At 39.9% G+C, this 23,479-nt stretch overlaps 1 protein-coding gene across 8 annotated transcripts in view; it reads right to left on the bottom strand.

Moving 5' to 3' along the window:
• Positions 1-23,479, bottom strand: part of cux2b (cut-like homeobox 2b) — a 128,265-nt gene that overhangs the window by 75,795 nt on the left and 28,991 nt on the right. For 4 of the 8 annotated variants that reach the window (XM_077561258.1, XM_077561261.1, XM_077561260.1 and 1 more), the window contains 2 exons: positions 4,779-4,889; positions 2,147-2,194 (listed from right to left, as the gene is read on the bottom strand). In XM_077561258.1, the coding sequence (XP_077417384.1) occupies positions 2,147-2,194; positions 4,779-4,889 (159 nt within the window). Of the gene's footprint in view, positions 1-1,716; positions 2,072-2,146; positions 2,195-4,778; positions 4,890-7,368; positions 7,453-23,479 lie in introns of all 8 variants that reach the window. The other 4 variants (XM_077561263.1, XM_077561264.1, XM_077561266.1 and 1 more) reach the window with 3 other exon arrangements.

The following is a 23,479-nucleotide window of genomic DNA, read 5'->3' as shown; positions in this document are numbered from 1 at the left end:
CAAGTGAGAGGGAGGTGCAAATTGCACTGAGAAGCCCACATGTTCTTGGTGAGTCGTGTGTGAGACGGCTCTTGCTGCATTCCGACAGCAACAGCTCGCGTGAAAGTTGTCAACATGGAGGGGTCCAGCAGGCTCGACTCTCCCACCATCGGCTATTTGAGAAGTACAGTAACTGTCATATCCCACAGCCCCCAAAGGTATGCCTAAGACAAGAGAGACAAGCACCATGTACTCTTCTTCTGCGTAAATTTTTATTAAACTTACCTTAATTATAAAACAGTGTTCATTATAAATCCAAAAACGCCGGCCTCTGAGGGCCCTGTGGATTAATAAGGACAGCGGTGTATTTTAAGACGTAAACTCAGCTCCTCACTGTCCTTAATCTCCTTCCTACTTCACAAGGCCAAATTAACACCTCTCCTCAGCTCTGACGGGACCTCATTAGCAAACTTCCAGGGAAAGAAAGAATAGCAGAATGAAAAGAGGAGAAAAAGGAGGGAAGCGACCAATGACAGTCACCAGCTCTGGGATTAACCCTTTCTCCTCCTCCGCAGAACTCCACAGAAAAACTAGGTCGGGTTTCTAATCAGTCGCCTGGTTAGCGATAATTAGACGGCGAGATTGGACGCGAGCAGAGAGAGAAAGTGGGTGGGGAACGCAGAAATGAATAAGAAAAGAGAGAGAAACCTGTCATGTCGCAAACACTTCAAAGGAGTTGACTTTTCCTTCAGAAGTGGCATGATGAGGGTCCAAATACCACGAGGACTCCTTCTGGGCCTCCCAACTGGGATGTGTTGAAGGGTAGAGGGTTTAGAAGCCAGGACCCATTTTTCGATTCATTTTCACAAACATTCCAGGACTTTTATGTCCTGTTACACCTGTACGGTGCAGCTGCAGTCTGCCCCAAACCACAGAGCCAAACAAGCCCATCCAGCTCCACCCTGTCGCCACACTCTGCCCCTGCAGCAGCAGGTCGAGGTCCCAGAGCTTACGCTGAGGTTGCAGACTACCGCTGGGTAAAGTTCACAAGCCTCTGCAAGCTGTTTGACATTACCAATAAGGTCAAAGTGTATCAGACAACAGGAGAGGATTATATTATTATGGTAGCAGAGAAGCTCATGGCGCCACTGTCAACAAGCAGAATGGAACCCAGTGGAAGTTAAACAAGAGATGTAGGAAGGTACCAAAAGAGGCCTGCAGCGAACAAGCAAAAAAAAAAAAAAAAAAGAGGGGGGTGGGGGGTGGCATAGGGGGAATCGTGGCTCATTATCAGCCATCTATTTTATCTACTATGAAACATCACTAGGCTCCCAGTTGTCAGACATCAATGGTGCTTAAATTAATCCTATGGGTTCCTGTTTGCACAAAAAAGATATGGAAGGCTGCTTCTAATATTTGTGTAACTTTACAGTTGTGGTAATTGAATTAGCACGCCAACCAGCCAACATTGCGGAGTTCAGTATTGAACGTTAGCTGTTGCCAGGGAACATGGTTGCTTGGACATAGCCAATTATGAAGCATTAAAAAGAAGCTGCCAATAATCCCTTCCAAGAGAGGCGAACAATCCGCGAAAAATTTTCTCAGTGATGGGGCTTTCAGGTTAGCAACCAGCTGGAGTTTCCAGGGTAGAGCAAGACTGGAAACATATTTGTGGTATCATTTCCATAAGTGTCTGCTTTGTGGACCATAACGCGGCACACAAATGTGATTTATGACCTTGGTTTAATGGCTGGAGCAGAGACATGGTAGGTATCAGATGACTTTTTCAATATGGCACCGTCAGACAGGGGGCACAGTGAATGCACCATCACAACAGGAAATGAGGGCTTGTCTCGGCCTGAAAATATGAGAAGCAAGATATCTGATCATCTAATGGCAGATAGATGCTACTTCACTTTGACAGAAAAGGCATCAGTCAATAAGCACCCAATGAGCAGTAACATGAAAAGTATGCCATGGATTCCTCCATCCTATCTTTTAAATCATTCCCTCCTGATAGTAGCACAGTGGTCTTGTTGATGATGATGATGATGATGATTCTGATGGCATTCAGTGAAGATTGATTATCAATCTGTTTTCCAGGAACAAATAAAAACATTTTTTTAATCTAAACATTTGTTTTGTAAAAATGGAAAGGTCGACTCACCTGGGCTTGGAAACTCTTGAGAACTGGTGCCACCATCTCCCGGACTTCCTATGTGAAGAATGAAATTCAAGACTTAACTTGATCACAGTATATTTGGTTGTTGTCTATACTTGACCTCAATACATGTGCCAGTGTCGTGTGTGCATTTGTGGCTAAAGCTACAGGGTTTCAGCAGGCATGTTTCAAAAGTGGGGTTGGCTTTCCAGTAGCTTGCGTTAAATCTCAGGATCCAGACTGTGTGAGCTCCCACAACCCCAGGTAAGGGGATTGGGCTGCCAGTGATGACAGCCTGATCCCGTCTTAAATGCCTGTATTTTACTGATGAGATTACAGCGCTGCGTATTTGGGCTGGAAAAGGGACATGCGGCTGAGTGGAGCCACAGCATATAGCTGCAAGGTCCATTTATTTTAGAAAAAGAAGAAGGAAAAAAAGAATGAAGAATAATAGCATTCCCTTCGGTTTAAGTGTCTGGGACGCTCTGGGACACATTTTAATATGTTGTTATTAAACAACATAATGTATATGCCAAAATGAATGGTTGCTCGAATCAATACATACCGTATTAACCAAGTATTTCATGATTTTTGAATTACAGGCCGAAAACCTTTCCAGAGGGGCGATCACAGCGGCCAAACCGGGTATGACGTAGCACAGTCATGTTGTTAACCTGCTAGCTGTATGTGTGCATGTGTTTTTTTTTTTCTGCTCCCAATTCGTCAAATTTTTATATTAACAGAGGTGAGCGCGTCAATAAATTTTGAGCGTCCGTCATTCGGCAATCATCAACAGTCGGGACACCCCTCCGTCATTGTCAATATTTCAAGCCGAACCGCATTGTAATCATCAATCCATCATTCGTCATTGCGCAGCAAAATGAGACCTACGTCATTGACGCATTCCCAAATTTATTGGCGAATTGATGATTACATTGATGGATGAAAACCCCCTTCCGTCAATGTTTAGTTCGTCAATTTTTCGAAGTTACCAGTCAATCGTCAACAAAATGGGCGTCAATATTGACGGAATGCCCACCGCTGTTAATAAATTTGCATTATACCATCTCATTGTGTTGCCGGTTTTTGTTCAAACCAACGGCGTGACAATGTGTTTTTATGTGAAAAAGATAGAAACATTGAACGGCACCATCCACCATCAAAAGCCATTCAGAAAAGAGAAAGAAACAGGTGAGGTAACAACTACTCTACTACTTATAGCCGGTAACCTCTTGCCAGTGACAGAAAGACAAATGAACAGTAGATTAGATTGCTTATTCAAACAATTTTACCGGACGCCGGGCGTAACACTACCTTATATGAATAACAGCAATCAGGGTTAGCATCAAGACATTAGCCAAAACAACTCATCCATTAGCTTTGCTGCCAATGAATGAACATGCATTATGTCTTCCAAGCAGCAGGTGTAACGCGGCAGCGTTCAGCGATTTCAATAACAAAACACGGATACCATAACACTTGGCAACTCAGAAAATGGGAAAGTTCACTCCTCATTTGTGTCACTACATATTAATTTCAGTTTAGCTGTCAATATAACTAAATCAGACTCTATACACTGTAAAAACAGTTGGGTCAAAAGTAACTCAATTATGGATTTTAAAAAATTGACTAATCCACTTAATGGTTCAGTTTGACCCAACATTCTGGGTCGTTGTATACAAAATGACCCAATTTCTTACCCAAAATTGGGTAAAATTGACCCAAGTAGAGGATCTTACCCAACTTTCTAGGTTGTTTTATAAAATATGACCCACTTTTTAACCCAATGTTGGGTTAAATTGACCCAAGTAGAGGAATTGGCCATTATTTACCCATAATAGGGTTATTTTTGACCCACCTTTTTGTGTAATGAGTGCAATATGTCTACCAGATCGATAATTTTGCTTGAGTTTTATGCATTACACACTACTATATGTCCGTAGGCTTTTGCGTGCTGTGAGACTGCTTCAATTGAACAATAAAAACAGAGCAACCAACTTACTGACAGCTCGTCATCTCCAGTTTCAAACTGAAGAGTGAAGACGACGCTTTAGTTTAACTACATCACACACGCACGAGTTAAAAAAAGGGGGGGCGTGCCAGCGAGCTAGCATGGCTTGCGAAATTTACGAAAATATCTCATTGTTACAAGACCCTTTCATCACATTTTCACCAAAGCAACCACTGAATCATATTATTTACTCATACTCTTTCTTAAAAATGCTTTTAGTGGTGATTTTTTTTCTCATGTCTTTTTTACTTTGAGCCTGGATTTCACTAGAAGATCATAGAGAATATTTTTTTTTAACTCTAGATAGCGTTGACAATCTAGGTTTAAAAAACTGATGTATAAAACAACTACAACTCTGGATTTTGTTATTTATGCACAACTACCTGTATGTTTACAAAAGCTGTTACGTTATAGGTTAGCATCCTTTGTTCTTTGCTTAAATGTCAGTGCTGCCTGGTAAAAGACATGATTGTAGCCAATAGCCATGGAATAGGATGGCGATGTGGGGGTTGGCTTGACCCTCACTGCTCGCCAAGCATCGCTAAGTGCCACTATATACCGTATTAATGCAGCTTTTTACAAAAAGGGGCTTGGTGGCACTGACATCTCATTTTGTGCGTATCTCACCTCAGGTACATTTCTCCTGAACTCCCTGCTCAGTTCTAGCAGATGCTTATGAGAATGTTCGCTCTCCTCTTGTCGACCCGCCAGCTCAGACGCTACAGAGTTTAGCTCCCTCTGCAAACAGACAAAAGACAAGCGCATTGGTGAGTGGAACAAAGTGGAAAGAGACGGCAATTTAGCCTGCCAACCCTCGTCCAGTAAAGTGCGTGCATAAATCTGCAATGCAATATGAAAAGAGAGTGAATATTACTATTGTAATAATCATCATATAGCAGCACGAATACTTACAGGCAGCCTTTGCCTATAAATAATTAACAGAAATAAATCCAATGCCTACAGTAGCACAAGGCCTTTTAGATAATCAGTATTTGAAATAATCAATATACTTGCAACCGCTACAGCGCAAGCGCCAGGGAGGGGTTTGGCAGAAAAGAGCGGGGAGGGTGGTTGAGTCACGTGTAGAAACCCAATAACCTGACAAAGTACTCTTATCAAGAAATAAAGCTTCCTCAATCGAAGAAGTGTTTCAAAGCCCAATAAAGAATGAATTCACAATATACCAAGATGCTGACGCACAAAACACAATAGAAAAATCTCAATTATAAGTCGGATCCATTTTCATCTTCCTGACTCCTACCCACCAATCTTTATATTGATTGTGAACTGATTTTCAATACTTGGTAGCCACTCCGATTGCTTACCCTTTTGCTACGTTAGATATGCAATAGATATTTCATTATTGTCTCTGCACATTGCTTGTTTCCGTGTCTGTGTTATAAGAAATGAGCGCTCCACCCAGGCAACTTGTCTGATCCACTATTCAGAGCTGTCTGTGCAGCAGGCCCTTCATCAGAACCTTGCATTCATGCTGGACTCGGCTGCCCCACACGGCATCGGCAAATCCAATATTATCGATCACTCATCCAATTCCCGCCTCTTTCAGCAAAGTATAAAAAGGAAAGAAAAAAACGAAAGGGGATTCTAAAGTCTACACTCCTATACTGAGTATCGAGTGAACAGACAGCTGTATGTTCACCTTTTCTTAATTTATGACTGCAATTCATTATAACTGATGAGAAACTTTTCTTGTTACTGCTGGTGTACAATAGAAAAAGTGAAGTTAAGGAATTCTATTAACTTTGAATGTATATATAAAGGCAGGATAATAAATTGACTGTATTTTAATTAATAAATCTGCAGTCTTACTTAAAGGCAATTTAATAAATCATCACACAAGGAAAAGGGGAAGAAAAGGACGGGATGAGACTTGAACCTCAGCAGCCTCATGGGATAATGGCAGACTGTCGGTCAGAGCTGTTAATTGAAGGGCTACTGGTTCAAGTCCCTGGACTGAAAAGTCACTGAGCAACTGGGGTCCTCATACAGTCTGCACTACTATATCACACTACAGCATTTAACTCAAGTTGTCACTTTTACAACTTGTCAAGTGAGTTTTTTTTAAGCCTCTAGCAACCACAGTGTACAAAGCCAATTTGTGGATTTTTTGCTTACACTGGTAAATAGCTTCTAATGTAGTATTGCACATAAAGCGTTGAGCATAGTGCTATTTTTCCAACATGCTGAATTTGCTGCCAATCCCCTAATTTACATATTTTAAGAGGCAAAATGATACGAGATTAAAAAAGCAGCATGTAAAAAGTCTGGATTTTTTTTTTTTTTTTTTTTTTTTTACACACACAAATATAAACATTAAGGTTCAACAGCAATTAACAATGCAATTAACAACTCAACTATCCATTAGTGTTTTGCAATATTATAGCCACATGGTCATGAGTGGTCAGAATTAAAGGATGATTTTATTGCTGGATCATTGCCCTCAAGTGGTATAGTTCAGGACTCTACTATTATCTACTATTCCTCTAACATCCTTTTCCAGTTGCACAAAACTTGATTGGAAACACATATTACCTCAGTTCATCAAGCATCATGGGATTAACTCTTGGTATATTTTGTTTTTTCCTTGGCTTTCTGTGGCCCTTTTTACATTAAGTATGAAAAATCACCACTAAGATTGAAATGATGAAGACAGCTAGTAGGCAAAGAAGATGATAATACTGGAAGGTTCTGTGATGTTTCAACACATTGACTGACATGGTTTTACATTTTAGGACAGTTCAATGTTGCTTAAAACAAAATTAAATAAAAACTCTTGTCTAATTTGTTGAAACTATCAGTATTGACAATTTTGAACATCCGGATATTTCTGATATTTCCGCAATGCAAATGCTTCCATTACATGTGTAAACAAACAGCGCATTGTATTGGCTTATGCCTGTGACTAGCATAAAAAACACATAGATTGTTATAATAGTCAAATGACATTTCATCACATTTCGAAATACAAAATAATCCTCACTAATCAAATTACAACACTCCAAAATCCAAATCTTTTCAATGAGCTGACAGCTTCCTTTCACAAAGTTGACCGCCATTTTTACTTATGGCGTAAGATCGTAATTGTCAACATGTGGCAATCGTATTTTTAACAAAGGGGGGGGGGCGGGGGGTAACAATCCAATACAAAAGGCGTGACTAAAAAACTGTCAATCTTTGCTGTACAGTGTAAACTCACACTCGCCCACTCCAACAGTCTCCTGATTACTTGTTATCTTGGACTTCAGTGGCTTTGCTGAAACTACAACAGAATATTCGCATCCTGAAAAAAAAAAAACACACACACACATCCCTTACTTGCCTGCAAACAGAGGCAGAGCAAAGGGACCTCACACAGCTGAGAGGGTTTAGAAATAACACGGAATTAGCAACATTTCTCGTCAACAGTTTAATAACTCTGTTGGATTTTCAAAGCTGTGAGGTGAAGCTTCAAATGGATAATAATTAGTGTTATAGCAACACTTCCATACCAATAATTCACGCTACCAACATTGCAGGCGTGGCTAACGTTAGCTTGTTTACAGCGCTAATGCTCGTTCTGATATTGCTAGTGCTGCTATTTTGTACAAACTGGATATGCTTTCTCTGTGACTGTTTACCACGGGAATGGCCATGTTTGGGAATCGTGTTTGTGCACGTTCGTAGCTTTGATCAAAATTTCACGGAGGGAGGGATTAGTGAAGTGAGGCTACATTCAAATCATGCTAGCAGTTTTAATACCACAAACCCCACTTTTTATAAATATTTTAGAAATGCAGTTTTTATCCATTTCCATCACTTCTTATGTGGGAACTGTTGTAACAAATCGGGGGTCCACAAGCGGGACTGCGTTTGACATTAGAAGCTGACCAGTGGACACGCACCACAGCTAAAGGACAGACGGTCACTATGGAGCAGGACTCTGATAGCTCAAACTTTTCTTTGTAAATGTTATTTAAGATAAATCATGAAGTCCTTCAGTGAGTAGGTTTCAAACAATGAATACCGGTCATCACTTCCTCCTCACTTCCATGATGCTTTTAAACTGGCCGCATTTGGAGGACGCAAACAAACAATAGCATCTCTATGTCCGCATGTAATCCTGCGGGGGAAAAAAATCACAAATTTTAATAAATGTACCTGTAATGTTATTCAATGTTGTTTTCTGTAACTAATGGAATGAAGTTACTTTTTTTGTATTCTGAGTACGTAACGCCGGTGCATGTATTCGTTACTCCCCAAGCCTGCAGCCCATCTGGGATGAGCTTGCTTGAAGATTAGAGAGTCTTTCAATCTGGATTCCAGTGCCCCCAGACCAACTAATCTTGCCAAATGTAAATTCCTCGAGAAGTGACTGAGTGGATTTTATAAGCAGATACTTAGATACTGTAGAATAGTGTGATGATTTTAGTTCACCAGCGCTTCAATGGCCTCATCAATATTTTAGTTAAATGGCTTTGCTGTATTGTAGTTTATGATGAATAGTCACAATGAATGGTCAAAAAACGTGTGCAATGACAATAGTATGGCTTTTTGGGAAGCTACCTTGAGTTGTAAATCATTAGAAAGGAAGGGAGCCAATCAAATGAAAAGAAATGAAGCAGAACTGTTTCTTACTCTACTTTCTCTTCAAGAGAGCAGTCGGTCAGGAATCGCAGAAATAAATATGCAACAATAGAAGTGATTATGTGATAAGCTGCATATGATGATATTCTGTTTTAATTAAGAAAACCCTTGAAATGATGTCTTTATTGATTCCCACAGAGCCATTATAGATACTGTAATATAAATAAATGATAACGTAAAAGAAATGAATTAATAGAAATAATAGAAAATTGCATTATAATTTCAGATGATAATGTGCAACAAAATCTGGCCAGAACTTCATTGTCCATCATTATTAGCACATACAAGTAGCAATTATTAATTCCATTTTTCCCCATGTTGTGAATTGTCAAAAAAAGCAATAGAAAGCAAGCGGCAAATATCAGGCAAGCCAAAATTTAAAAACGCATTTCACTGGCTGTGATGTGTCGTGGTGACAGGACAAGAAGGGGAACACAAAGATGAAAATTTAAGACATTAACAATAGTTGTTTGGAAATAACACAATAATAAGAATAATAGCGCCTTTCAAAGGACGGGGAAAGGTAGAATTTGTCACTAGCCCGTGTTAAACAATTATGCGTTTCAATCTTATAGTTTGAAAAGATACGTTCATGCTTTCAGGATGAAAAAAAAGAAATTCAACTTGTCATAAAATTAGGAGTTTCTCTTTAATCATGTGACAGGTTTTAAAAAGGGCACGAGGGACCAAATTTGGAGCGTGTGGCATTCGGGTCAATACAGAGATCCTGTCATTAAGCCTGTGCCAGTCAAACATCCAGCCATAATTGATGAATGTCCCCCTGGGAGAGGAAAGCTGTCATCAGGGCTGAAGGGACAGGAAAGAGGGAGTCTGAGCACCGATTCAGTGCTTGTGTCCTCAAGTCAATCTGGGAGGGGATAGCTCAGTGACTTCTGACTCAGAAACAAAGACCAAGAAGCCAGAAGCTTATTGGCTTTAGTAAGATAGACCTGTAGCCCATCGCGAGTCCGAAAATGGGCTTGAAGAGTAATGTATCGCTGCGTGCCATTTAGCAAAGTATTAAGTTTAACTACGAGCCATGTGTCCTTTGCCTTAAAAAGGAAGGGTGTTCCTCACAGACTCTGTCCAAATATGGACTCAATCTGCAGTTTAGATAAGTGTGCCTCTGAAAGTGGGGTGTGGTCACTGACTATTATGAGTGAACTACAGACAAAGCCCAGCCTCACCGTGCGCGGATCAAATCCCCGTCATGGCAGCCTAGGGTTGGGGAATAAATGGAATTAATTCAATACATTGTCATTTGAAAAATCGCACCGTTGAAAATTTGCTAAATTGTGGAATTGAATTTTGTCTTATGGATTATTAAAAGCTGTTGTTCTTATGTTCTGTTACATTCAAATGTTTTTGTTGTAATTTTGCACATGTGGCAGAATGGTGGATGGGTGGTTTACAAGGCATGTTTACAACAGCTACCACAACTTTTTAGTTTTTTTTTGTTAATTAAGTAACAACTACTTAATTGTGGCGTTTAAGAACAAACGATGAATGTTAAAACGAATTTAGAATCAGTATACATTAATGTTGTTTGAACATTTTTGCACAGGAATTTTTGAATAAATTAAACCTTTAAATAAATGTTTGTTGGGTTTATTCGATTAAAATCGTAATCGTCCTAAATGACTGCAAAAATCGAGATTTCATTTTTGGCCCATATAGCCCAGGCCTATGGCACCCCTTTTAAGAGGCAACTTTTAACAGTGTCTCAGAAGAGGTACATGTCTACTCCTGTTGTGTTAACTTTCCATTGCTGGATGAATTAAAACTGTACTCTCTCCCAGTGTGAAATATTTTCAATATTTTAAATGTGTCTGTGAGAGTCAATTCAGCACTGGGCTTTTTGCTGTGATAAGGGATTGGGATACTTGCGAATCGTGACTGCGGCCAAGACTAGAATCAATCGCCCTCTTGTGGCTATTTTACAACCAGGCACTAGAAATTAGAAATAAAAAGAACAGTTTGTTTTTTTTATGCTATATTGTAATGGTGCAACATATCACAAAAGCCACGGTTCGGATCGGATCACGGATTTGAGCCACGGATCTGATCGTTTTTCCGATTACTAGTAATAGTACTACTATTAAAAAGATTAATAGTAGTACTTTGTCTTAATTTATTTTGTAAAACGCTTTTTCCCATTAAATTAAATTTTAAAAAAATCTATTCAAAATGTTTAATATAGCTGTTTAGGATTTAGGAACACAACTTTAAGTGCAATATGAGGCAGAAACATTCTTATTTTATACATGGTCCATGTGTAAAATAAGGTACTAAGGGCTTAAACTTGTGTTCCAACACTCTAAATGGCTATGTTTGACATTTTGAGTTGAATGTTTTTCTTTTTTAATGGGCAAAAGTGTTTTTATAAAACAAATGAGGATAAAGTTCTACTTATCTTTTTTTATTATTATTATGAAAATATCTCAATGTGCAATATAAAACACATTCCTTTCCTTTAAACATGGAAAATTAACTACAAAGTAGTATATTGAAACATTGAAAAATAATTAAAAAGTAAGCCGGGACCAGCTGTCCAACTCATTTACAGCGACCAGCCACAGGCACTCGTTGGTAATGCTAACAGGTAGCCGCTAGCCACTTACGTCTGAGACTTCTGCCGTATCATGCCATGACGGTGTAATTAATTAAAGGTAGCCTCCTAAGTTAGCAATTGAATGAGTTTGGGATAGCGATGTGTTGATGTTGGTCCCAACTACAATGTCAATCAACTACCATAAAGTAACGTCTAAAAGGGAAGTCAAGCTAGCCATCACGCCACGACGTGGGCGAACTTCAAAGTAAAAGTGTACTAAGGCTATTTGCTTTGTCGTCAATGTATTATTTTGCAAACTTTATTTTGAAGTTACCGTAAACGGTGTGTTACGTTGCGTAGATTTCAGCTCCCTTGACATGTCTGAATGGTTTCTTACTGCGAATGCGCACTTTGTTGTTGTCCCTCACCAACCAATCCGCGTATGGTAGGCGATCCGAACTGTGGGGCCCGATCCGAACCAACCGCGGATAAAAGCTGATCCGTTGCACAATACTATATTGGGATATGTAGGTCTGACATTGTTTTTTGGGGGGAAATTTTAGGTATCAAAATGATTAGTGGTATCGGTACTTGGTATTGGTATCAGTGAGTACTCAAGAGTCGAGTAGTCGTACTGGTATTGGTCTAAAAAAAAGTGTAATCGAACATCACTAGTAATAGGTTTCACCTGGTATGATGACAGTATCGTTTTCTGTAAGCGGAAGACTTTTAGGCAAATTACGGGATTGGCTAATGAATTGCATAGAGAGGGTTTGACATTGATTCATTAAAGTAGGTTCGCCTTGATTACATCTGTAGCAGTAAGCTTTTTTGGGCCTCTCACTAAGACAAAGCATGGTGGAAAATGTTGACAAGTGAGAAAGAAAAAAAAACTCTACCAAGGTACTGCGCTGAGGTGGGCTGAGTTAAAAATCACTATTGTATGCACGCCTTGGACAGCACAAATTAAAGAAAGAAAAAGGGGAGGAGGAGGAGAAGAGAGGAAAACGCAGATGGGGTATTATTTTTCTTTTTGTATCCCATCTAATTGCAATCATAGGCAGATGTTGGAAAGTGTGACAGCATCAGCAGAATTGCTGCTGAGAGCACAGAATCTTTGTCTAAAAATAATCAGACATTCTGTGTGGTGCTGTTTGTTATAATGGTAATCGATGCTGGAGGCTTTGAATTCCATCAATTTATAGATCCACTCTGTTCTGCCTGGTGACTGTACTGCTTCACAACCCCCACCGCACCCAGACTGAACACAAACGCACACACAACTGCACGCAAGGTCTCGCGCAAAATAGTGGCGAGGCACTCCGTCTCCGCTTGTGCACAAACGTGTGCCGGCATCCGCGCATGCAGCACAGGAGAGCGCTACGTGATTTGGAGAAGTCTCCTTTCTTTTAATATGAGTCTTATCGCCAGCCATCCTCTGTCAGACACAAGATTGTCCATAGCTCAACCAGATTAGCCGTGCATCATTTTAGAAGGAGGACTGATCAATAAATCAAATTGCCAAAATCAATGGGCCCCAATCACTGCAGTCTAGCCCGGCCTCCACATTATTACAGAAAAAGGCAGCGCCTCGCCAGCCCAGCCCAGAATTTGGGGTTGTTGTCAGGGCTTTGTGCATACATTTGCGGCTGGATGACAGAACCATAATTAACTCTTGCCAGTCCTTGGGACGCATGCCCATTTTGAAAAAGCAGGTAAACACGAGTGTGAGTGTGTGCAGACAGGGAGGAGGAGTCTCCGACCTCCATGACCTCGTGCTCAGAACGCGAGCTGAGCATGCGGCTTCTGATAGGAAAGGACTGGGGCGCTTGCTATCACCTGGCATCTCCTCCATCTGTTTAGCCCAGACTGCTGTTCCTTTCATTTCAGTCTCTGTCAATTTGGCTCGAGCTGCTCCAATTCACACTTCTCATCGCATGAGCACACATTGCAAAACTTGCATTAACACTACTTCCCCCCCCCCCCCTTTTCTTCTGTTGATGGGAGCGAAGCAAGGGACAGCAACATAAATCTATAGATCTCCAATCAGAATAGATAGACCCAGGGGAGGGTTCACTAAACAGCAAGCCTCCGTGATGCAACACACCACCTACTGTAGGTCAAAAACTATTGACTTACCATATATTTCTTGTACCAATAAAATTCTGTAATTAACAAGCAATGACTTTGTGGCGTCTCACTAGCTTAGACAAAGTAAAAGTCAATCTTTTCAACTAAAGTCAGCATGGACAACTGGCATGACATGTGGCATCCATACTTTATCCATTCATTATATTATATATATAATAAATCAGACGATTATGGCCCCATCAAACATGGTCCAAAATTATCGGCTAAATGTTTGCCGATTATTTTTTTCCTTTATTTACAGCAGTGGTACACAGGTGACACTGGTTTCATTGTTTATTATGCATAAATCTACACCACAACTTTGTACCTCTAAAAACTAAATATATAATGAAGGTCATTACCATTTATCATTAGGTCATTCTCCTGTCATTCAAAACCAAGCAAATCCTAGATTTTTTACAAGCAATGCAAGCAATTGAGCTGAACATTACCATTTTTCACAGAACCTAAATTTACGGCTTGTTGAAAAAAATAATAATACAAATTGTAAGTGCAACATAAATGTGTTAAAAATGACACACATTCGACTACTGGTAACACAAACACACATGAGAAGGATTAACGTCTTTATAGCTACATTAATTAAATGTTTTGCACCACACGATGCATTCTGGGAACCTAAAAAGTTTTTGTAGTTTTTTTAACCAATATATTTACTGTTGACCGACACTATTTGCAGAGAATAGGGAACAGGCTGGCCCACGAATAGGGAAAATCCAGGTATAATTGAGCATCAGGCGAAAAAAATGTTACTTTATGCATTATATGTTTTTGTAATTAACCATTCGATTCATCAGTATTTTTTTTCTGCCAAAAACTGGCATTGCCTAAAAAAAATCCATATCAAACAAGTGTATGGTGGAGACTTTGGAATGGCAATGGCTGTTCAGAGTGGATTTATTTATGTATTTATTTATTTTATTTATTAATGTTATTTTCCCCCCTCCCTATTCATCCATCCATTTTCTTAACCACTTATTCCTTCACTAGGGTCGTGGGGCGGGGGGTGCTGGAGCCTATCCCAGCTGGCTTCGGGCAGTAGGCGGGCCACACCCTGAACTGGTTGCCAGCCAATCACAGGGCACACAGAGACGAACAACCATTCATACTCACAATCACACCTAGGGGCAATTTTAGAGTGTTCAATTAACCTGCCATGCATGTCTTTGGAATGTGGGAGGAAACCGGAGTACCCGGAGAAAACCCACACAGGCACGCGGAGAACATGCAAACTCCAGCCAGGAAGGCCGAAGCCCGGACTCGATCTCACGTCTTCTGCACTGGGAGGCGGACTTGCTAACCAGTCAGCCACCGTGCCGCCCTCCCTATTCATATGTGTGTATAAATTAATTGTCAAGATTTTCTATTTCTGTGTATATTTAATTTTTGTATAACAATGTCAAAAAATATGCATGGCTGTACGATAGAAATGTACTTGTAAGCAAAAGGAAATGTGTGTTACTAATAATTGTTCACAGAATTAAAATAAGTTAAAAAATAATAATAATAATATTTAAAAGAAAAAATTAAATCCCTATCGGACAAGCCATATGGACACTGCCAGTCCTGAATTTTGTGGTGCGAGGCGTTTGAGCCGTGCGTCGGCTGGTCAGGCAGCATGGTGTGGCATGGTGGCCAATTGGGACTCTTTATTTTTTTAAATCAATTTTCCCTATTGGCAAATTTTCTCAGTGTTAGTCAAATCCGTCAAAAATTAAAGTTAAATACCGACTCACATGCAAATGGTTGGATAAGTCACTCAATGTTAATTTACATTTCATTCTGACACCTCTCAAAACTCAGGTATGTCTGATAAATCTTCCAAAACAATTAATCCCCAGTACGTCAGACTATCTTCAAACAGCATGCTAAACCTTACACAAGGAAAGAAATGTGCATGAGCGTTCTGATCATCAGCAAAAGGTGTGACCAGTGTTGTCAGCCATTATTCGTCATACACCGCTTCATGTGAGAGAGTCTTTGGCACCCGACGCAGCAGAGGACAGCCTCCTTGTCAACACGTCTCTCATTTTAATTCCCAAAAACGCCTGCTTGATTCGCATGCCCATGATCATTTCTTACAACTCACCAATATGGTATACAGTAAAAATATCATTAATACATTGTACAGAGTCTAATCTTCCCTGTTTCTAAAATCAGGCGAATATGTTACAGAATCCTGTACCTGTTTTGAATCTAATGAATGCAGTACATGCAAATATCCTCCAACGACAAATTGTGTGCACTCAATACATTTATAATGTGAATACAGTACTTCAAATGAAGGCGAAAAACTTATTTATCATCATTAAGTCTGACCATTGTTCTTCTTTTACATGTGTGTGGTTACAATCAGCATGGCTGGTATGGTACATGGTACATGGTCATATGGTACATTATCTTGACTAGTGTTCATTTTATCAGCCATTTTTAAATTTTGTCTCATTTTTAGACCAATTTCCATCACACTTGATATTTTTTAATCATAGTTAGTCAACCTCATCCCATTTTTATGTAGTCACATTTTAGTCTTTATTTTAATCCAAGAAAGCATCATTTTATTCGTCTATTTTTAGTCAACAGAAACGGTCAACATTTTAGTCTAGTTTTAGTCAGGACAATCATTTAACCCTTCCCTTTTTTTTGTCAGCAGATAAAATTGAACATTTCCATCTAATCTAGAACTATAAAATTGTCTCATCTTTTTGATTTAAAACAACTTCATACACAACTACAGTATGTACATATTTACATGTTTAATACAGTCCATGTGACTATTACGACTCCATGCTAGAAGCTAGTAATTTAGCTAGCATTAGTTAGCGGTCGGATTAACATTATTTGAAAGATTTTAAAGGGGGTGTGTCACTGTGTGTTAGTGACATGTTAGCAGAGACAGACTTTTACAAAATAATCATTTTCATCGCGTCTTTGTTTGTGATCCAAAATGTCCATAGATTTTAGTCTTCATTAAGAGCGCTAAATTTTCGTCTCGTCGACAAAAAATGCATACTTTAGTCCAGTCTAGTTTTCGTCCGGTGAAAAATGTGTGTTGACGAAAATATTTTTATTTAGTTTTCATTAACAAAATTAACACTAATCTTGACAAATTGCATAGTCTTATGATACAATAGCAGACACCTGCTTGACTCATTGGAGAAATGAAGTTGTGAAAAACCAATAGAAAACACAAACTGAAGGATACACAATAGAGATGGTATCTTAAGGGGACAGTAGAAAGAAAGTGTGTGGATGGTGCTCGACTTGAACAATTAAATTAAAGACAAGGTTTGTTTTCCTATTTCCTTTTCAAGTGTGGAAAAGTAAAGATTGGGGTTGGTTTGTCTCTAAAGCTGCACCATTCAGGTCAGTTGGTAAGAGCAGCAGGAGGCTTTGAAAATGCAGTTGTCACTGCGATGGCCCACTTTCACCAGAAACGGTGAGCTGGAGCGCTGCAACACATCTAACCTGAAATTGTTTATTCTCTCTTAAGAAATGTCAATCTGTTCACTCTCAGGTGTGCTGCTCTTCCTCTTGTTTTTGTTGTTTTCTCCCCCGTACTCTCTCTTTTCCCCTGTTGATTGCAGCGAGATCAAAGCTCCACTGCTGGAAGAATCTGAATATTTCAGGTATGGAGAGGCGGCCACGTTTCGCACCACCTGTGTAGCGCCAAGAGAGGTCCCTCCTCTCACTCAGACTCGGTTATAGGGCCCTTGGGGCCCGGCGACATAAAACCGAGGCCACCTGTCTGAGAGAGAGGGAATGCTACTTTACCCTGCAACTCTCTGCGGTGCTTTCATTTTACAGCATTTGAACCAAAAATAAAATGAATCTAAATAGAGCGGTGAGAGTGGGAATAAAACTAGTGCTGACAACAAGCAGCGCAGCGCTTTGAGTCTTGTCACAAAGGCTCCAAGATCTGTACCAGTGCAGCAGAATGGGAGCAGACACTTAAAAGGGCAGTTTATACATGAATCATTTTGGAATGTGCCTTGTTCTGTTTCATTGTATTTAAAAAAAATGGAGCCTGGTCAAGAAAATATGTTAAAATGTTTTACATAGTGGGCAGTAAAGATTTGTAAAAAATAAAAAATAAAAATTGGGATGGGCGAGTACCGATATCAGGTATAGATAGACCATATTTCAAGGTATCAGTACTCACGAAGGCAGCCAATGCCAGTATCGGCCGCACTCTTGTGGCCGTTTTACGATGAGGAACTAAAGTCAAGGCATGCATGTCTGACAGATGCCCATTTAGATCTTCAACAACATATTTTGATTGGGACTTTTTCTGGCCATAGGATTATTATTTATTTCATTTATTTAAAATAATTTTATTGTGCATTCTATACAAAATATGGATTGTATTAAAGAAAGACCTTTGTATTCCAATGTAGAATTTTCTCTTAAAATTGCATTGAATTTAATGGCAATTTTTATTATCTTTTTCCATTTCTTAAAATCATCTGTCATAAAAAAAAAAAAAACATTTTATGTATTAAAAGTACTAGTGCAGTGGTTCTTAACCTTGTTGGAGGTAGTGAACACAGTTTCCTACATGCATTCACCGAATCCTTCTTTATTCATCCATCCATCCATTTTCTTTACCGCTTGTCCTCATAAGGGTTATTGAAAAATAAAATGTAATCTTTTTCAAAGTTAAACATAAGTATAGGGTTGAGTAGCTTTTGCATCCAATCTGGCTGTCTTCACCTTGAATTCAGAAAGTGTTGTGTTCTTGTATTCCCCATCTCCATGAAGCCTAAGCAAATGTTCCTTTAGTTTTGCTAGATAGCTACTTGCGCTGGACTAGAATTGCTCAACTTGGCGTTGCAAATGATGCAGTTGGGATTCTGACTCCCATCACTCAACTCTCTCCGCAGATACAATGAAAACAGCAGAGGCCCCAAAATTGAACACTGTGGAATCCCTTACGGTCCATGATTACTCTTGTGAATTCATATTGCACATATTCATCTGACCACTTTCTCTTTTTTTTTGCTTGACACAATTAGTGTGAAGGGATTACAATAATAAAGAAATCACACGACGTACCTTCACAAATTCACTACTGAGCACACCAGATTCAAATCAAATCAAACTTTATTTGTGTAGCACCTTTCATACATTAACTCATTCAAACCCCAAAACGTGTAAATATGTTTTATATTATTTTGTCCTTCAATCCCAAAAATGTATTTATTTTTTAGTTTTTTTTATGCAAGAGCAAACACAATAATTTGATGCAGGTTCTGACATGAAGAGGTGGCTTAAAGCAATGGTAGTTATTACAAAAAATGGCCAGCAGGTGGCAGCAGAATATAACAGATCAGCCAGGGCCATGTTGCAACAAGCTCTTTTTGCCAGTGTTTTCAACAGGAATGTGAATAAATATGAAACTTACCTCTATTCTAATGCTAATTGCTACAAAATGGAAACAGATATAAATATACTTTTTTCCTGATGAAAGAAGATAATCTAAGTTTAACTTTGGTAGGTTCCATGTTTTTATAGCAATAGAACACAATATTCTGTGGGACTTGCAAAATCAGTAAAAATTCAGCAAAACAGCCAGGAGCAAAGGGGGTTAATTCAGTGAAAATGGCTGGGAGCGAATGAGTTAAAATGCAACTCAAGGTGCTGAACAATTAAAACAAACCATAGTACAATAAAAAGACATCCCCACACACAACAACAACAACATGGCGAGGCACAGAGAAACCATGTAAGGAAAGGCACCCAGGAGGAGCTCATCCACACTGAGAGGGATGACGGCCCACGACCAAAGGGAGCGGCTTCGACCCACAGACCCCCTTGCCCAGATTGACCACGGTGTGAGCCACACAAAGTGAGGAGCACCACAGCCCCCCAGGCCCAAGGATCCCCAAGGACGACCGCCCCGCCTACAGGAGAAGACCAGCCACAACTCCCTGTGCAGAAGCCCTCCCCCCATGAAGAAGCACTGGAGTTAAAAACTAAATGACAACCAAATACATAACAGTTAAAAGCTAAAATAAAACAGTTGCTAGCATGCTAGAAGAAAAAGGCATAAACAAAGCTAAAAGGCAATATGATAAAAATAACTATGACAGACCGATCTGCTTTTTCAAGGCCGATACCGATATTAGTCAAGGAGACCGACAACCAATATTTCAAGCGGATATTTATTTGCAGTAAAAGAGAAAATATTAGCGTCAAAGTTTTTAAGAATGTACTTTTTCTTTTCATTTTAAACATAAAGAATTGACAGCTTTGTTTAAAAATTACAGGGAGCTTCCAGTCAGCATGTGTTAAGCTAAATTAAAAACTACGCAAGTAAATAGTTCCCTAAAGTTTTCTACTGTAAATAAGGCTTTCAGTGTTTCCCACACTTAATACTTTACTGTGTGGGTCACCCAAGTAAACAAGTAGATTTTAAAAAGTTTAATAAAAATGTAAAAAATAAATAAATAAATGTGTCATGACAAAATATACCACATGTAACATTAGTTCGCCATCACTCACTTGTGGATCATGTTAAGAACCACTGTACTAGTGGAATCTGTACTTAGTACTGGTATCGGTGACTACTCAACTGTTATCGGTCTGAAAAACAGTGACATCGAACATCCCTAGTAAGAATAATATATTACATCAGGGCATATAAAATAATCATCCTACATATGTACATTTGGACCGTTGGTATGATGCACTCCCCTTGCAGTGCCAAGCACCTTGACGCATGTGCAAATGGTAAATGTGTATTTAAGACAAACAAATAGAGAGGACGCATGCACACGCATGTGATGGGGGTGGGGGGTTACTACTGCACGTTCCACACTACCGATTCATAGCCTTGTCTCTCAAAAGGGCCGTTAAGTCTTTACAGCAAATTCCTTACATTCATCTGTGTCAGGGCACTCGGCGCACATTAGGCGTTTACACAAGAGGAAACAAAATCTATTTGATGCTACACTGCCCACGCGTTCACAAGCCTCCTCCCCATGCTGGAGAGTCGGTGTTTAACTTTCATTTCATATTCTGAACAGGCAGGCGGAGAGATTGGAGTCCATCTTACTGTAAATCAGCATTTAAACACTCGCCTCATTGTAATCTGGGAAGAGTCAACAAGCAGCCTCGCTTTACGCTGCTCACGATATTTGTTTTGATTCACTGCGGAATGTGCCATTGATTTTTGTTATTCCTCCTAATGATCTATGCAAACGGCAGACCAGAAAAGTCACACTTCATCTTTTCGTCCCCGACTGCCGCCGCTCCCCATTTTTTACTATCAGTGGTACTTATGAGAACAAGTGGAGGTTAATCTGGAGCAGGTCATTGCCAGTCTGCTCATTGGAAATGTCAGCAAGGGACATGCCGGCATTCCTTAATACCACACTAAACCAACAAGGGTGACGGCACCAAGATGGATGAGTGACTAGGAGGTGTCCTTCCCCCACCTCTCGCCACAATCACCCACCTAGCCTGCCGCAGAAAACCGTATCAATCAATCGATTGATTGCCATAAATCAAGCCGGGGTTTGATTGTATCAGCAAGTCGGGCGATCAATCAATTAGTCGAGACCTAGCAGCCCCATTTGCCTAAAGAAAGATGAATGCTCCCCCCACATCCTTTATTTGGTTGTCCGTTTACCCGTCAAACAGGGCCGCTGTTGAGTCTCAGTCCCAACAAGCATCCTTTTATCGATTTCTGCAGATTAAACTTGCAAAGGAATCAAAGGACACTTAACTGACTGGGAATAATTCTGCCTTCTTCATTTGTAGCCAAGTACATCCTGTGCTCTCTTTGATAGTACTGCCTCACATCATCAAAACAAGTACAGTACATAAATATTTGGATCCAAGGCTGTACTTTGACTGAACAAGCACAATGAGAGCGAAGCACAAACAACTCTTCACCCAGTCAGAGAAACATGGAGTCACACGGAACAAATCACAGATTATTATGAGCCACCCCCCAGCCAGTCTTTCATGACGAGACAAGGGGGACTAGGCTAGGAAACAGCTGGGTGAACAAAGTGTGAAAAGCATACGTATGATGGCATATTTGTTTCATTTTTCATCCCAACTGTGAATTCCAATCCATGTTGTGACACCGGCTTCCTCGGTCCAATGCCTCCCATCTGTAACTCTGGTGTCAGGATGTCTCCTAGGACAAGCTTGGAAACTACAGGGACAACAAAAACCGTCAGGAGCAAGTAGAGCACGACAGTGTGCTGCCAGAGCCTCGGCATGCTTTTACACCCCAGCAGCAGGTTGGAGTGTGGCAGACTGCAATGCAGCCATGCACTGGAATGAACATGCAAGGTTTCCTAGGGAGAACATCTCTGTTGGGATTAGACACCCGTGTTTGCTTTAAAACCTTCAGGCCCTTTTGTGTTATCACTTTAATGTACTACTACGGTGTTTCCCTGCTTGATTAGCAGAAATACGCAGAGGTGAGCATTTGACGAAATTTTGCTAATCCATCATTCATCGTTCATTTTCACCTTTGGCACCCTTCCGTCATCGTTGGTCCGTCTTTAAAAAATAAATAAATAAATAAATGACAAACCAAACTATAATCATCAGTCCGTCATTTTATTGTAGTCACACTTTCGTAATCACTCCATCATCACTATTTTAGGACCGACAGACAGAGGTGGGCATTCCATCAGTACTGTCGATCGTCAACAAAACGGGCGTCCGCGAGTGACAGAATACCCACCTCTGGAAATACGCAAGTAATTGACACCTCCACAAAAAAGTTTATAATTGCCTTTCGATGCCACAACAGCAAAGCATTACTTTTCTATTAGAGAGGTTGATGGCCTGTCTACAGTAAATGAAGCTCATCCTTTAACTTCAACATAGTTCCGTCCTTCACAAATAGCACCCCCCCTCCCAATTGTGCATTGTGCTTTATCTAGTCTGATTTCAAAATTAAATGGAACTACGACCAATGTGTGACAAAAAGTCACATCAAATTATGACATTGGTGTAATTTTTTTTAAGTGTTTAACTGTATTCATCTTTTAAATCTTGATGTTCCCTTTAAAGGCTAACATCATACATTTGTAGAAGTCCTTTATTTGTAATGGTCACCAGCACCTCAATACAGGGCAGAATGTTGGAATATTGGTTAGCATGTTTACATAATCTGTGTGGAATAAATTTACCCGTTTTCCCAGTGCTCGCATAGGTTTGCTACAGGTTCTCGGGTTGCTTGTTTTCCTCCCACACAGAATGTCTGTGAAGCTAACTGAAGACTCTAAATTGTCCATAGAAGAGAATGTGAGTGTGAATGGTTGTTTGTTACTGACTGGCGACCAGCATAGGGTGGACCCTCTCTCTCTCTCTCACCCAAAGGCTCCAATACCCGTGAGCCAAAGAAGGACAAGCAGTATGGAAAAAATTATAAATTAAAGGTTCAGTACTGTTCTATTCAAAGATACAAACTATGAGGGTACCGTACAAATTTGGAACCCTTTTCAAAGATACTAAATTATCCCTCCTACACCGCACCACTGACAAACCTTTGTACACTCTAAAAAACAGTTGGGTCAAAAATAACCCAACTATGGGTCGGAAATGGACCGATCCTCTAGTTGGGTCAATTTGACCCCAATTTTGAGTCAAGAAATTGGTATTTTAGTGTAAAACAACACATAAATATTGGTCAAGTCCTTTACTTGGGTCAATAAATTGGGTCATTTGGTATAAAACAACCCAGAAAGTTGGGTCAAATTGACCCATAAAGTGGATCGGTCCTTTTTTTCTTTTTCTTTTTTGCCATAACTTTTGAACCAACTGTTTTTAGAGTGTAGCCTTAAAGGTACAGCACTAAACATATGAAAGAACATGAACTGCCCAGCAAATGTGACATGACCCAAAAAAGAATCAGCAAGATTAATGATCCATTCATTTTCTCTACCTGCAAAAGGCTGACTACATCATGGGCCAAACGGCTGTCAGTCACAGGGTGCAGATGGGCACAGACGAC

Source organism: Vanacampus margaritifer, chromosome 3, assembly GCF_051991255.1.
Source record: "Vanacampus margaritifer isolate UIUO_Vmar chromosome 3, RoL_Vmar_1.0, whole genome shotgun sequence".
In the NCBI taxonomy this organism is placed as follows: Eukaryota; Metazoa; Chordata; class Actinopteri; order Syngnathiformes; family Syngnathidae; genus Vanacampus; species Vanacampus margaritifer.
The sequence above is the reverse complement of the archived record's forward strand: the minus strand, read 5'-3'. Positions and strand labels throughout refer to the sequence as shown.